Genomic DNA, 14406 nt, shown 5'->3' on the forward strand with positions numbered 1-14406 from the left:
GATCGCCAAAGTAGAGAGGATATAAAATGTAGGCTGACAACAGAAAGCAAACCATTTCTGAAGATAACGAATTTGTTAACACTGAATATAGTAAGCTTTCTCATAAGGTATTTGTCTCTGGTGTAAATCAAACAATGGAAAATTCATAAGGGAATGTAACAATATTATGAGATGGAAAGTTAGTACTCATCATAGAGCAGAATTGCTGAGGCACAGATAGGCACAACAAAAAGACTCTCACAATTAAAGCACTGGGCCATTAAGGCCTTCATCAACAATAGACTTACACACACACACACACACACACACACACACACACACACACACACACACACACGCACACACACACTTTAATGCAAATGCAAATCAAATACACAACTGCAGTCTCACGCAATGTGTGTGTGAGTTGTGTTTGTGTGTGTGTGTGTGTGTGTGTGTGTGTGTGTGTGTGTGTGTGTGTGAGAGAGACAGAGAGAGAGAGAGAGAGAGAGAGAGAGAGAGAGAGAGAGTGTATGTGTGTGTGTGTGTGTGTGTGTGTGTGTGTGTGTGTATTGTTGACGAAGGCCTTAATGGCTGAAAGCTTTAATTGTGAGGGTCTTTTTGTTGTGCCTATCTGCGACTCAGCGTCTCCACTATATGGTGGGTAGCAACTTTCTTTCTCATAATATTGTCTGTAGTTAACTTCATATAGAAGTAAAACATTGATGTAAACAGTTCAGACAAGAAGAGAATAGAAATCTTTGGAATGTGGTGCTACAAAAAATGCTGAAAATTAGTTGGAAAGATCATTTAGCTAATGAAGTACTGAATAGAACTGGGCAGAAAAGAAATTTGTGGCTAACTTGAGTAAAAGAAGGGATTGTTTGATAGGACACATTTTGAGACATCAAGGAACTATTAAGTTAGTATTAGAGGGACATATGGGCATTATAAACTGTAGAGGGACACTGAGATGTGAATTCATTAAGCAGTTTCAAATGGATGTAGGTTGCAGTAGTTCTGGAGTTGCATTTCTCGTTGTAAATGTTTTTAGTTAAACCATATGCTCTTTCCATTTTACTGACTCTTAACATCTGTTTCAGACCTACATAAATTTATGAATTCATTCAATTTTACATATAATGTTTCTATGTGTTTTAGTGCATTTGCCATTAATTAATGGTTTTTTTTAGCTTTTTCTCATCTGAAATTCTGAAACCTTGTCTATTGATTATTCTTTCCTAGTGATTTATTTGAGTAACTGCTTAATTCCCATTTTATGAATGTATTGTAACATCATCTGCGAAAGCTATGCAGTTACCCCCACTTAAATTCAGTTTCCTTTTTAGAATGACTAATTCACATTTGAGTTTAAAAATCAAAATTATATCAGTAATTCAAGGAAAGGAGCTGAGTGAAATTGAGACTGATTCTCCAAAGTAAAAAACTAACACTCTATACCACATTGGAAAACAATAATGTTTATAGTATGTGAATGTCTGACTGTAAACAATAAGTTGGACAGAACATAGATATTTGAAAGATGGATTATTAAGAAACTAATGTTTACAACAGTGGATTTTCAAAATTATTATGCTTCTGGCATCATGTTAAGTAGTCACCATCATTTCTTGTAAATTAAAATCTGAGCTGTGCATTAAACATTTCAGAACCTGAGAAATTAAATATTTGTGTACTTGGAAAATCTTGTTTATTACATGAAAAGTTTCGTGCCTGGAATCTGATGGTAAATGCATAAGATACTTTATTTAAGTGGGACCAATAAAACATTTTACTTTTTCCTATGAACTGATTTGCCTATTAAGAGTTCATCTTTCATCATCCCTTACATTTGAAGTGCTGTTTGACTGCCCCAATAACAGTTGCCAACAAGTTATACTGGATTAATTCTCAAATGCGGAAAAAATGTACAATATCAGAATTAATTTTATCATTATGAAGGCTGGAACTTTTCTAAGTTATTACAAAAATGTTTTAAGGAGGAGTTAGATGATTTTTCAGTAAAGCCATTGAGGAATTTACATATTGAGTTTCGTAAACACCTTCATGAAGATAGACCTTAAGATACAAAATAATTTTAAGAGTACCTCAGTACAGAGAAACAATTCATATAAACTGCTTCTTTCTACAGAATTGACAAAACAGAATTAGTTTTAATCAAGGATGTGTCTCTCATTCAAATCAGACACACACAAATAGATATTCACATACAAATCCAGTGAGACACTAATTTGAAAGCAACTATGTTGATTCATTTAAGCTATTCACCTCTTGCTTGTATAGGCCTATGTGCAGTTAACCTTTGTGAATGTATATACATTTCTATACAAATATGCATATCTTTTAAAGTATGGAATTTTTATGTAAAGAAGTTTCTGTTAACAGTGATTCTTAGTTTCATCCTCCATGTACACTAGTTTACTTTTTGAATATATATTTTTAATTTATGTTTATATTACTGTGAATCATAGATTTCCAACCTTATTCTTGCAGGTCATATTTTAAGGCTTTAATAGAAACATAGCTTCAATACTAAACAAAGAAACACATTACATAAATTTTAATCTCTTTTGTTGTGGTGAAGCACTTCACAATGCAGCAATCACATAGTTATTATTAGCCATAAGTATCACTACAAAATGAATATGATGGGAAATAAGCATAAGATGTGCAGTTCAGTACCTCTGCATGTTGTTTGATTATGAACTGTACACATTATTATCATATCTTGGGTTCACTAGAAGTGAATTATTACATTTTTCTGAATTTTTCCAGAAGATTTTTACTTGAAACTTCTTAGCAGATTAAAACTTTGTGTCTGACTGAGACTTGAACTCTAGAAGTTTCCCTTTCATGAGCAGATATTAGTGGAAGTAAAATTGTGAGCTGTGAGGACTAGTTGTGAGCTATGCTTATGTAACTCAGTCAGTAGAGCACAGTCCTGCAAAAGGCAAAATCCCAAGTTTGAGTCTTGATCTGGCATACAGTTTTAATCTGCCAGGAAGTTTCACATCAATGCACACTGTGCAGCAGAGTGAAAATTTCTTTCTAGATTTTTATTAACTTATATATATAACCACAAACCAAAACTCTGAGAACTTTAGGACAATCTCCAAACACATAAAGATATGTTGTCTCTGAAGCAGTGTTTACAACATGTAAATCCAAAGCACTTATTTTTTAAATTGTTCCCTCACAAATATCTGGATACTTCATAATAGTTTTCTAACCAATATATATTCAGTTTTTTTGTGGATTATGTTTTTCTGTAACTGTTAAATATATTTGTGTGCCTTTTTTCTTCTAAATTAATGCAATCATTTCATGTTTTGACCTCTTTCAGTATTGCTCATTATTTAAGTGCAATGGCTATATTTAGGTGAACTGTGACATCAGACACACAGTGATGATAGTCTCATTGTTCCACAGTTTGAAGGAAAAGAAATATCTCTGGATAACAAAGTTGGTGTATTCATTACAATGAATCCTGGGTATGCAGGTCGCACTGAATTACCTGAATCAGTAAAGGCTTTATTCCGTCCTGTGGTATGCATTGTTCCTGATTTGGAGCTGATCTGCCTAATTATGCTATTCTCTGAAGGATTTCTGAGGGCAAAGGTATGTTAAGACCAGTAAAAAGCTGGTAATTATTTTCTTAAAAAAGAAAACTATTACAAATCAAATGAAGAAGGTAAAGGTGCAAACTGATATGTGACAATATGTAGGTGACAAATTAATTGTACATTTGCTGATCTCTCCTTAATTGTAGACTAAGTGTTGTGTTATACTTATGTTTAGCACCTATTCCTATTTCTCCAGTTTTTCCTTTCGGCAAAATTTATGGTGCAGTATAACTGATAACCATATCTTATTTAAAATAATTTCTTAAAAGTGTGGCTCAGCTATTTTACTATACAAAATTTGACTATGCCAGTTTTAGAAAACTGTGGAGTGAGTGAGAAAGACATTAACTTGATTATGTGGAAGGCATCCTCTACATTATTTTTGTGTAACACCAATTATTTTTTGAGCAGGCATTATGCATGAGAAGGACGTAATTATGAGATTTGTTCATTAATGAGCATAAAGTGTATGAGATGCATGCACGCGCCCACACACACACACACACACACACACACACACACACACACACACATACCTATGCACCTGCATTGTGCATGTCAGGTGGGATGGGCTGAGGGAGAATGAGGCAGAAACAGGATGAGGGTTTGTTGGAGATAAGAAGCTAGTGGGTTGGAGGAGGGTGATATGTGTGCAGGCTAGAAAGTGGGAGAGAGGGGTGGCAGGTTGTGAGGGGTCCCATCTTGCTTAGAATTTCTTGAAGTTTGACTCTGGCTCGAGTCAGAGAGATCTCTGCAAATACCAGAAAATCTTGATAGAACAAACCTCTGCCTACAAAATGAGACATGAAACTGGCTTTATTATCCACAGAATATCTCATTAATTGTATAACACTGGATATTATAACCTGGTAGCTTTGTACAGACTCTCTATATAGAATATCATATATCTTTTGATGCACATCAAAGATGTGTTGGTCACTATTGGGAGGCCCAAGCTATGGTCATCACAACTTCTTGTATGGCAGTAAATTTTACTGAATGATTGACAGAATTGCTATGGATCTCCATAGTCTGCAGTATCAGCAAACTTTTTTTATAGAATATTTTGAGGAATGTTCATTAAATATGGCTCCTGTTTGTCCATCGTCATTTTATCACTATGCTGAAAACATGTTTATGGTCTGGCCACAAGGCACAGAAGCTCTTGAACATTTCTATGAACATATGAACAGTATGCACCCAAACATTCCGTTTAATGTTGAAACAGTGAAAGAGGGAAGGCTGCCAGTTTTAGATGTTTTGGTACAATGAAAGTCAGATGGATGTCTTGTTCACTCAGTGTACCACAAGCTGATGCACACTGATTTATATCTTAGCACCCAGAATTTTCACCACCCAGTCCAGAAGAGAGCAGCTTTAAATACACTGATACACATAGCAAAAACTTTTTCTATTGAGGACCACTTACATTCCGAAATTAATCGTCTAAATTATGTGTTCCAAAAGTATGACTATGGGTCACATGATAGAAATCAGCTTTCTTTAGGAAAAGGAAATGTGAAAATGTTGAACAGTTAAATAGTGAATGTCTGATTGCATTACTTCCTTTCTGTTGTGTTACATCCAGCAAAACAGGCAAAATACTGGGAAAATGAGGTGTAATACCTATTTTTCAACCATCTCAGAAGATAAAGCAGATGCTACACACTGTTAAGGACAGTCTCAACCTCAGGATCCCTGAGATTTCCACCATCCTTTGTGAGTGGAGAAGGAATTACATCACTCATTCCATCCACACTGTTTCCAACCACTATGCAGAACATCAAAGAGATATTTAAAATCAAGAACTGGAGAAATCTCCAACCTCACAAACAAACATAAAAAATGTGCAATGAAACAAAAGTTTTGCCCAGGCTCCTACATACTGGGACTAAGTAATTAAGAAGGCTCTAGAAATAAGAGTGAGTGAGAACACCTTTAGATGTAACAGCAGAGGTAATCTTAGCACTGTGAAATTTAAAATTTTCCCAGTGAAGTAAATGTTTCAGTAGATTTCAGGATTGCAGCTGCTTGTCATAAACTTCACTCCACAATATTTTGACTGGACTCCTGCCAGTCACCTTCAGGTGAGCTATCAAAGACTGATGAAGACATTCTCTGCTCCACTTTATATAGTGTGCTGAGAGTATTGCCATACATGCGTCAGAGTCACAGTGACAAAAGGACCACACTGTCTAGCAGCAGTGCTCTCACTGGTGGAACTGCAAAGATCAGCTCTCTTCAGCACTGATGCTGCAGTCATCAGAGTATTCTGGCATCTTCATCTAGAGAAATCTATGAGATGACGGGATTCAATGCTTGATCCATCTGGGAGCTGCTGTGATGGTTTATTAGATTTTCTCCTATGCATGTTTCAATGGATTCTTTTATAATGGAGTCCCAAAAAGATTTTGCTATGGTCAAAATTAATGTTTTACCATTTTCCATTGAATGTATGTTGGAGATACAATGTTCCACAATTCCAGACTTGCTGGGTCACAGAAGGTGAGTGCAATATTTACGTTCTATGCTATGTTCATTCACTGTGTGTGTCTTGTTTGTCATATACAGGCCATACCACAGTGGCATGGTATTTTGTAAATTCCTGCCTTCTGCAGTAACAAATTATCCTTCTCTCATCCAGGCATGTCTGAAATCTTAGATGGTATTGGAAAATCACTTTCACCTCAAAATTACTAAGGATTCTTGCTACTTTGAAGGCAATATTTCCAACAAAGAGAAGGAAAGCTAGAGACTTTGCTGGTGTGTTCTCCTCTTTATCCATTTCCCTGTTCTTGGTTGTAGCTGAGAATGCCCTATTAATTTGCCAGGTTGAGTATCCATTGGCTCTGAACACAGTCCTTAAATGTGCGAGATCTTTATGCAAACTATCTGCATCTGACACTGTATGGGTCCTGTGTACAAAGGTTTTAAGCATGCTCATAGTTTGGGATGGGTGACGGTAACTTGAAGAGTGCAAGTACAAATTGGTGTGATAAACAGAATGTCACAGAGAGGCATCATTCTTCTGTCTAATGAAAACATCCAGGAATGGGATACAACCCTCTTTCTCTAATTCCATAGTAAATTGAATGTTCTCATGAATGGAGTTAAGATGATGTAAAAACTCTATTAACGTATTTTCTCCATAAGGCCACACTATGAAAGCAGCATCCAAATACCTCTAAAAACAATTGGTTTAAGAACCACTGATTCCAGTGTTCATTCCTCAAAATCCTCCATAAAAAAGTAAGCCAAGGGGCTGCCCAAGGCAATGCCATCACTCTGTTCAAAATATTCTTCATTGAACCTAAAATAGCTTGAGTAAAGAGCATGCTGAAACCAAGCAGTGGTGCCTGACTGAAACCATTTAACAATTAGTGCCAAGGCAGCAACTACAGGTACCTTAGCAAAAAGAGATACTACATCAAAACTCACTAAAATATCTTAACTACTTAGGTGGAGAGCTCTCAATCTGTTGATAAAATCAGCTGAGTTCCATATATGATGAGGACATCTGCCAACCAATGGTCTCAGAAACAAAGAAAGATATTTGGCTAAATTGTATGTGGTGGCATCAATATTACTCAATATAGGCCATAAAGGACTATCATCTTTGTGCACTTTGGGAAGACCATACAGTCTTGGAGAAACACTGGCATGTGGCCTTTACTGTTTGATGGTCTCTGGAGGTTACGAGGATGAATTTGAGAGTGTAGACATCTTCCATTGCACATGTGCTGTAGGATCATGATCAGCCAGTCCTGTACATAGTATCACTAAGGAGGCCACAGATCTTCTCCAAACACAAACTATGAGTTAACAAGATAGTTGAGCTACCTTTACCAGCCTACATCACCACTATATCTATATCCTCTCGGAGATTTTGTAGTGCAGCCCTTTCTTCAGAAGTTATATTACTGTGTTGAGGAGGTACTTTCAAAAGTGCGTGGTAAGTGTCCTTTCTTATTTATTCAGCCGCATCCACAAGAAGGCTTCATACAGCTTCATCAACACTACTCATCAAACTTACTAGAGATAGTGCACATGGTGTAGGTGCAAAATTGAGCCCTATACCCAATACAGACAGATCACATCATCCAAGTTCTTCTCTGTGAAATTAACAATGGGACATCATGCCATTATTCTCTGTAGTGCTGGCTGTTGTGCACCAAACAATCAAATTTTTTCATTTGCTGAGAACTCGCAACCTTGGCTGAAGTCACACCATCAACCCTATCTTCAGATGTAGGTGGAATAGTTTTTTCTGAAATGGCATAGAATTTCACATTAAACACCTTTACAGTAAGGAGATGGCCTTGTATGTATGCAGTTTTGATAAGCTATGTGGTAAGAAAGTTCATTAAGTTTTTTAGTGGATTATTGGGACCATAACATAATACCAGATTTTGCCAGAATGACACATTTCATTAAAACTGCCACCACATGGAAGATGTTAGAGAAGGCCAGTCATGGTATTGTTAAGGAGAGAATTTGTTATATAAGACAAAGGTTGGATGCCATTTCAGAACTGTTTGACCAACTACTGGAGATTGCAGCACTTGTTTCTCCTGTATCATAGGACTGGTTGATGGTGTGACTTCAGCCGAGATTGATTCGATATATAAGGATACTGAAACTATCTGCCACATTAAAACTGTGTGCCAGACTGAGACTCGGACTCAGGACCTTTGCCTTTCACAGGCAAGCTCTATCAACTGAGCTACCCAAGCATGACTCAAGACCCATACACACTTCCACCAGTACCATGTCTCCTACCTTCCAAACTTCACAGAACCTCTCCTGCTAACCTTGCAACACTAGCACTTCCAGAAGAAATGGTATTGTGAAGACATGGCTTAGCCACAGCCTGCTTGATGTTTACAGAGTGAAATTTTCACTCTGCAGCATATTGTGCACTGATATGAAACTTCCTGGCAGATTAAAACTGTGTGCCAGACTGAGACCCAAACTCAGGACCTTTGCCTTTCACGGGTAAGCGCTCTTACCAACTGAGCTACCCAATAATGACTCACAATGCATCCTCACAGCTCTACTTCCGCCAGTACTATCATGTTGTGGTAGCTCAGTTGGTAGAGCACTTGCCTGTGAAAGGCAATGGTCCCAAGTTTGACTCTCAGTCCGGCACACAATTTTAATCTGCCAGGAAGTTTGATATCATTGCACACTTCACTGCAGAGTGAAAGTTTCATTCTATAAAGATGCTAACCCTTGGCAGATGTCAAAATTTGATCATTTGATGCACAACAGCCATTGCCACAGGGAATAAATGATGTTCCATTGTTAACTTCACAGAGAAGAATATGGATGATCCAACACTATCTGTATTGGGTACAGGACTCAATTTTGCACTCCACCATGTGATAAGTTTTGTGAGTGATGCTGAAGAAGCTGTTTGATACCTTTCTATGGATGATGCTGAAGAAATGAGAAGGGAAACTTGCCTTGCACTTTTGAAAGCACCTTCCCAATGCAATAACATAACCTTTGAAGAAAGGGCTGCACCATGATGCCTCCAAGAGGATCCATACATAGTGATGCAGAAGGCTGCTAAAGGTAATTCAACTGTCTTGTTATCTCATATTTTTGTATTTGGAGAACATGTATGGCATAGTTAGTGATACTTTGTATAGGAAGATTGATAACAATCTTACAGCTTGTTTGCAACAGAAGATGTGTACACTCCTGAATCCTTCCTCAGTACCTCCGGAGATCATCAAGCAGTTAAAACCACAACATACCACCAAGACTGTATGGTCTTCCTAAACTGCACAAGGATGGTTTTCCTTTACAGCCTGTAGTGAGTAATATTGATGCCTCCACACACAATTGGCTAAAGATCTTGCTTTCCTCCTGAGACCATTGGTTGGCAGATGTCCACATCATATATGGAACTCAACTGATTTTATCAACAGATTGAGATCTCTCCACCTAAGTAGTTAAGATATTTTAGTGATTTTTGATGTAGTATCTCTTTTTACTAAGGTGCTTGTAGCTGACAGCTCTGCACTAATTGATAAACAGTTTCAGTCGGGCACCACTGCTTTGTTTCAGCATGCTCTTTACTCAACCTGTTTTATGTTCAATGAAGAATATTTTGAACAGAGTGACGGTGTTGCCATGGACAGTCCCTTGACTCCCCTGGTGGCTATTCTTTATATGGAGGGTTTTGAGGAAAGATAACTGGAATCAATGGCTCATAAACCAACTGTTTTTTTAGAGGTATGTGGATGCTACTTTCATTGTGTGGCCCCACAGAGTTTTTACATCATCTTAACTCCATTCATGAGAACATTTGATTTACTGTTGAATTAGAGAAAGAGGGTTGTCTCCCATTCTGGGATGTTTTGGGTATTTTATTTTATATGAGATACATACTCCATAGATCCAGTATAGTGTGATTACACATGGATGTGGAATGAGTCAAAGCAGATACAAGTTAGATATCATACAGTACAATACATACTGGTATATTACACATGGTAGATGAATGATTTAAAACTGGTACAATACAATAATATAATCAAGATAATAAACAATACAATACAAAAATACAATAGTGATAAAAACAATACAAATAACAATGACAAAGGAAATAATCTGAATTACTACTCAAATTATTTATCTCTGTTGAAGAATTCATCTAAAGAGTAGAAATATTTTTCCAGTAGGAATTCCTGAATAGCATTTTCTTTTCTTTTAGACACTTAATATTACTCGGGAGCCCATTAAAGATTTTTTTACTTGTGTAATTTACCCCTTTTTGTACCAGAGAGAGATTTTTCCGTTCACTGTGCATATCACCTTTCCGTCTTTTGTTGTAATGATGGTATGCCTCATTTGTTTCATATTCAGAGGAATTGAGAAGAGTGAAAGCCATGAGTGAGAGGAGATATTGTGAGGGAGTGGTTAATATACCTAACTGTTTAAAAAGATTTCGACATGAGGTTCTTCGAGAAACACTACATATAATTTGGACTACTTTTTTCTGGCTTACAAAATTATTTTTTTTTGAAAGTGGTGAGTTGCCCAAAAGATTATTCCATAGCACATCACTGAATGAAAGTAGCCAAAATATGCAGACTTTGATACGTTGATGTCTCCAATTTTGGAGATTATTTGGATGGCAAATGTTGCTGAGCTAAGCTTTTTTTGTGTTTGCTGTATGTGGAATTCCCAGTTGAGCCGGTTATCTATGTGAACGCCTAGGAACTTTGTGCACTGAACACTCTGTAACTGTTGGCTCTCGTGTGCAATGTTAATCTCTTCTGGGCTTATGTAATGTATGTAATTTGTTTTACTGAGAGTTATTGCTAGAGAATTTGCCGTGAACCAGTTCAGAGCATTTGCAAGTGCTTGGTTGGCATTTAACTCTATGTCAGTGGAGGGTTTGCTGGCTGTCACTATACTTGTGTCATCTGCAAACATTGTGATATTGCTAGCACTATTTGAGGACAGGTGTAGGTCATTAATATATATATATATAATAAATAAGAGGGGGCCAAGGACTGATCATTGTGGAACTCCATGATGTACTGTTCCCCAGTCAGACTCTACCTCTCCTACTTGTAGGTTGTTAACACCTAATATTATTTTTTGTTGTCTGTCTTCTAAATATGATCTAAGCCAGTTACCCATTTGTACACGGATTCCATATTGGGCTGCTTTTCCTATAAGTATTCTGTGATCAATGCAGTCGAAAGCCTTAGTCAGGTCACAGAATATGCCAACAGACAATTTTTTCTTGTCAAGGCATTCTAAAACGTTATTTATAAGTGTGTAAATTACTTTGGTTGTAGATATACCTGATCTGAAACCAAATTGTTGTTTACTAATTAGTGCAAATTTTTCAAGGCGACTGACAATCCTGAAGTATATTAATTTTTCAAAGACTTTAGAAAATGCTTTTACAAGAGAGATAGTATGATAGTTGGAAACATCTGTGGGATCACCTTTTTTTGTACAGGGGCTTCACAATAACATACTTCATTCTGTCAGGGAAGATACCTAGATTTAGAGAGGAATTGAATTTATGAGCTAGAACTTTAGAGAGTGGATTACAGCTGGCTTTTAGCAGTTTGCTGGAAGGGAGCCTTTCCATGCTGTTTTCTCAGCAACAGTTAAAAAGTGCTCATTAAAGATTTTAGCTACAGTATCTTGATTTTGAACTAGCTTACCTTCATTGTTAAGAGCAATATTTCGGGCCTTGTTTGGGTAATTTGCACCAGTCTCATTTCATATCACTTCCCGTACAGTTTTGATTTTATTAGTGGAGTTATTCATTTTTGAGCACAGATACATACTTTTTGATTTCTGAATGACTTTGTTCAATATTTTACAGTATTTTTTATAGTTATTTAAAAGGTTAGGGTCATCTGATTTTTTTGAGGCAATGTACAACTCTTTCTTTTGCAAGAAATCCTAATTCCAGTGGTAATCCAAGACTTGTTGGTGGATTTTTTAGTTTGGGTTTTATATATTCATTTTGGGAAGGTACTTTCAAATATTAGAGCCACTTCATTACTTAAAAGGTTGTATTTGGAATTAGCATTTTCTACATTATATACTGGACTCCAGACTACATTTTGGAGATGTGCTTTAAAGATCTCAAGTTTCATCAGTAGATTTCCTAGTAATTTTCCACTTGGGACCGCTATTAATCTCACAAACACTTGAATTGTTGATGGTGAGTCTTTGACCATCATGGTCAGAGAAACCATTCAGGATTTGCCTAACAGCTATATTATCAATCTTGGTTATGTCAATAAATACATTATCAATTAATGATTTTGTTCGTGAAGTTATTCTGGTAGGAAAATTTAAAACAGAAGCAAGATTATATGAGGACATCAAGTTCTCAAGATCTACTCTGTCTCTGGAGTTCATTAGGAAATTTGCACTGAAGTCTCCAACAACTATGACATCTATACTGGGTTTAAATATGTATATTAAGAGTGCATCTAACTGTTTCAAAAAAAATGCTAAAGTTACCTGAAGGTACCCTGTATAAAGCTACTACTGCTATATAAGAATTATTTAAAGCCAGCCCTATGGCACACACTTCAAACTGTTGATCTATACAAAAATTCAGCACATTAATTACACTACATGTGATGCTGTTTCTGACATGGATCGCTACTCCACCTTTTTCTATAAATTTCCTACAGTAATATGTTGCTAAGCAGTAATTATCTATAGCAAGTTTTTCAATGTCTGACATAACATGCTGCTCGATAAAGCACAGAACATGGGCACAATCTCTACCTTGTGGCTCCTGGATATTAATTAAGAGTTCATTAATCTTGTTGCTCAGGCTACATATGTTTTGATGGTATATAGATTTTGATTTCCAGAACCACTTACACATTTATCCCTAAAAAAGAAAAATCAGTTGACAGAGTGGGTTTGGTATTTTTCACTATCCATTTATTCAAGTTGGTCTGTTTCCATGTACTGGAAGACTGGGAAGAATCAGCTTTACCTGGTGTTTTCAACAGGCATTTGTCCAATGTCGTCTGTCTATACCCATTCCTGCAGTCTTCTTGTGTTGTGGAGCACTCATTCTTCGAATGTGTGTGTTTTGAGTATACATTGTTCCTAGCATTTACGACGATTTCACAAATAATGGATGCTAAGTGACTTTTTCCGCGCCAATTGAGATGAAGGCCGAGAGTGATGTAAAGATCTCTACTAAAATTTTGCATGTTAACCATTTGTACATTTGTGTAACAGTTGCAAATTTCTGCATATTGGCTGTTTGTATATGCTGCTGCCCTGTTAACACACGAGAATTGAGGCAAGTTATACCTGTGTGGAATATCGAGAACAATGATGTTTGAGTCATTTAGATAGTTTAGAGTAGATTTTAACGCATTAACAGCATGCAAACCATCATTGTGTGCAACGTCATTTGCAACACCACAGATTACAATGAAGTCTTCCTTCATTGTCTTTCGAGAGATATTGGTTACAGTTGAAAGCACTTGGTCAAGAGGGGTGCCAGGTTAAATAAAACCTGAAGCATTTACTTCACTGTTTATGCTTTTTATTTCATGTGCAATGCCTCTAACATGACTATCACCCGTTAAACATACATTTATTCTTCTTGCCGCATTTCTGGTGTTAGTTAAATTAACTGTCATCTTGAATGTTGAATTTACCTTGCTTCTGTTTACGAGTGACAGTTTTGGCTGGCAAGGTTCCACATTTTGCTTAATAACAGGCTTTTCTTTCAGATGGTGCACGATTTGATCTTTTGTAGATAGGCCTACAATTTTTTGGAGCACGGCAGGAGAATTTATTATTAAAGACAATGAAATGATTGTGCTATGGGTAGCGTTACCAGTACACCCAGAATGTGATGGAATACTTGAAATGGCGATGGAATCTTTGGTCACTGTGTACACCTTATTTCTGTCAAATTCACTTGGTCCCTGCTCGGCAGTTTGTAGTTTTCTATGATCATTTTCAAAACATTTGAGTCCATCATCTAACACTTTGTTTTCTGCCAAGGATCTGCGCACGATTTCTTGCAATGAATTAATAGTTTCAACTAGTTTTGCTTTGTCAGGATGGACTTCACATGTTACACAGTTACATTTTGATCTGGATTATTTTTCACTGCGGATTTTTTGTGTGGCAATAGACTTGAAACTTTGCGAAGCACTTTTGTTGATCATCTTCTTGCTATTGATGCTGGATAACATTTGAAAATTCGAAATAACTGGAAGCATAAATTCACTAAATTTGTCAATCGCCACCA

At 36.7% G+C, this 14406-nt stretch overlaps 1 protein-coding gene across 1 annotated transcript in view; it reads left to right on the plus strand.

Annotated features, from left to right (window-relative positions):
- Window positions 1-14406, plus strand: part of LOC126484896 (dynein axonemal heavy chain 10) — a 1141797-nt gene that overhangs the window by 413996 nt on the left and 713395 nt on the right. The window contains exon 24 of the mRNA XM_050108495.1: window positions 3430-3618. Coding sequence (XP_049964452.1) covers window positions 3430-3618 — 189 coding nt within the window. The remainder of the gene's footprint in view (window positions 1-3429; window positions 3619-14406) is intronic.

Source organism: Schistocerca serialis, chromosome 6 (genome assembly GCF_023864345.2).
Source record: "Schistocerca serialis cubense isolate TAMUIC-IGC-003099 chromosome 6, iqSchSeri2.2, whole genome shotgun sequence".
In the NCBI taxonomy this organism is placed as follows: domain Eukaryota; kingdom Metazoa; phylum Arthropoda; class Insecta; order Orthoptera; family Acrididae; genus Schistocerca; species Schistocerca serialis.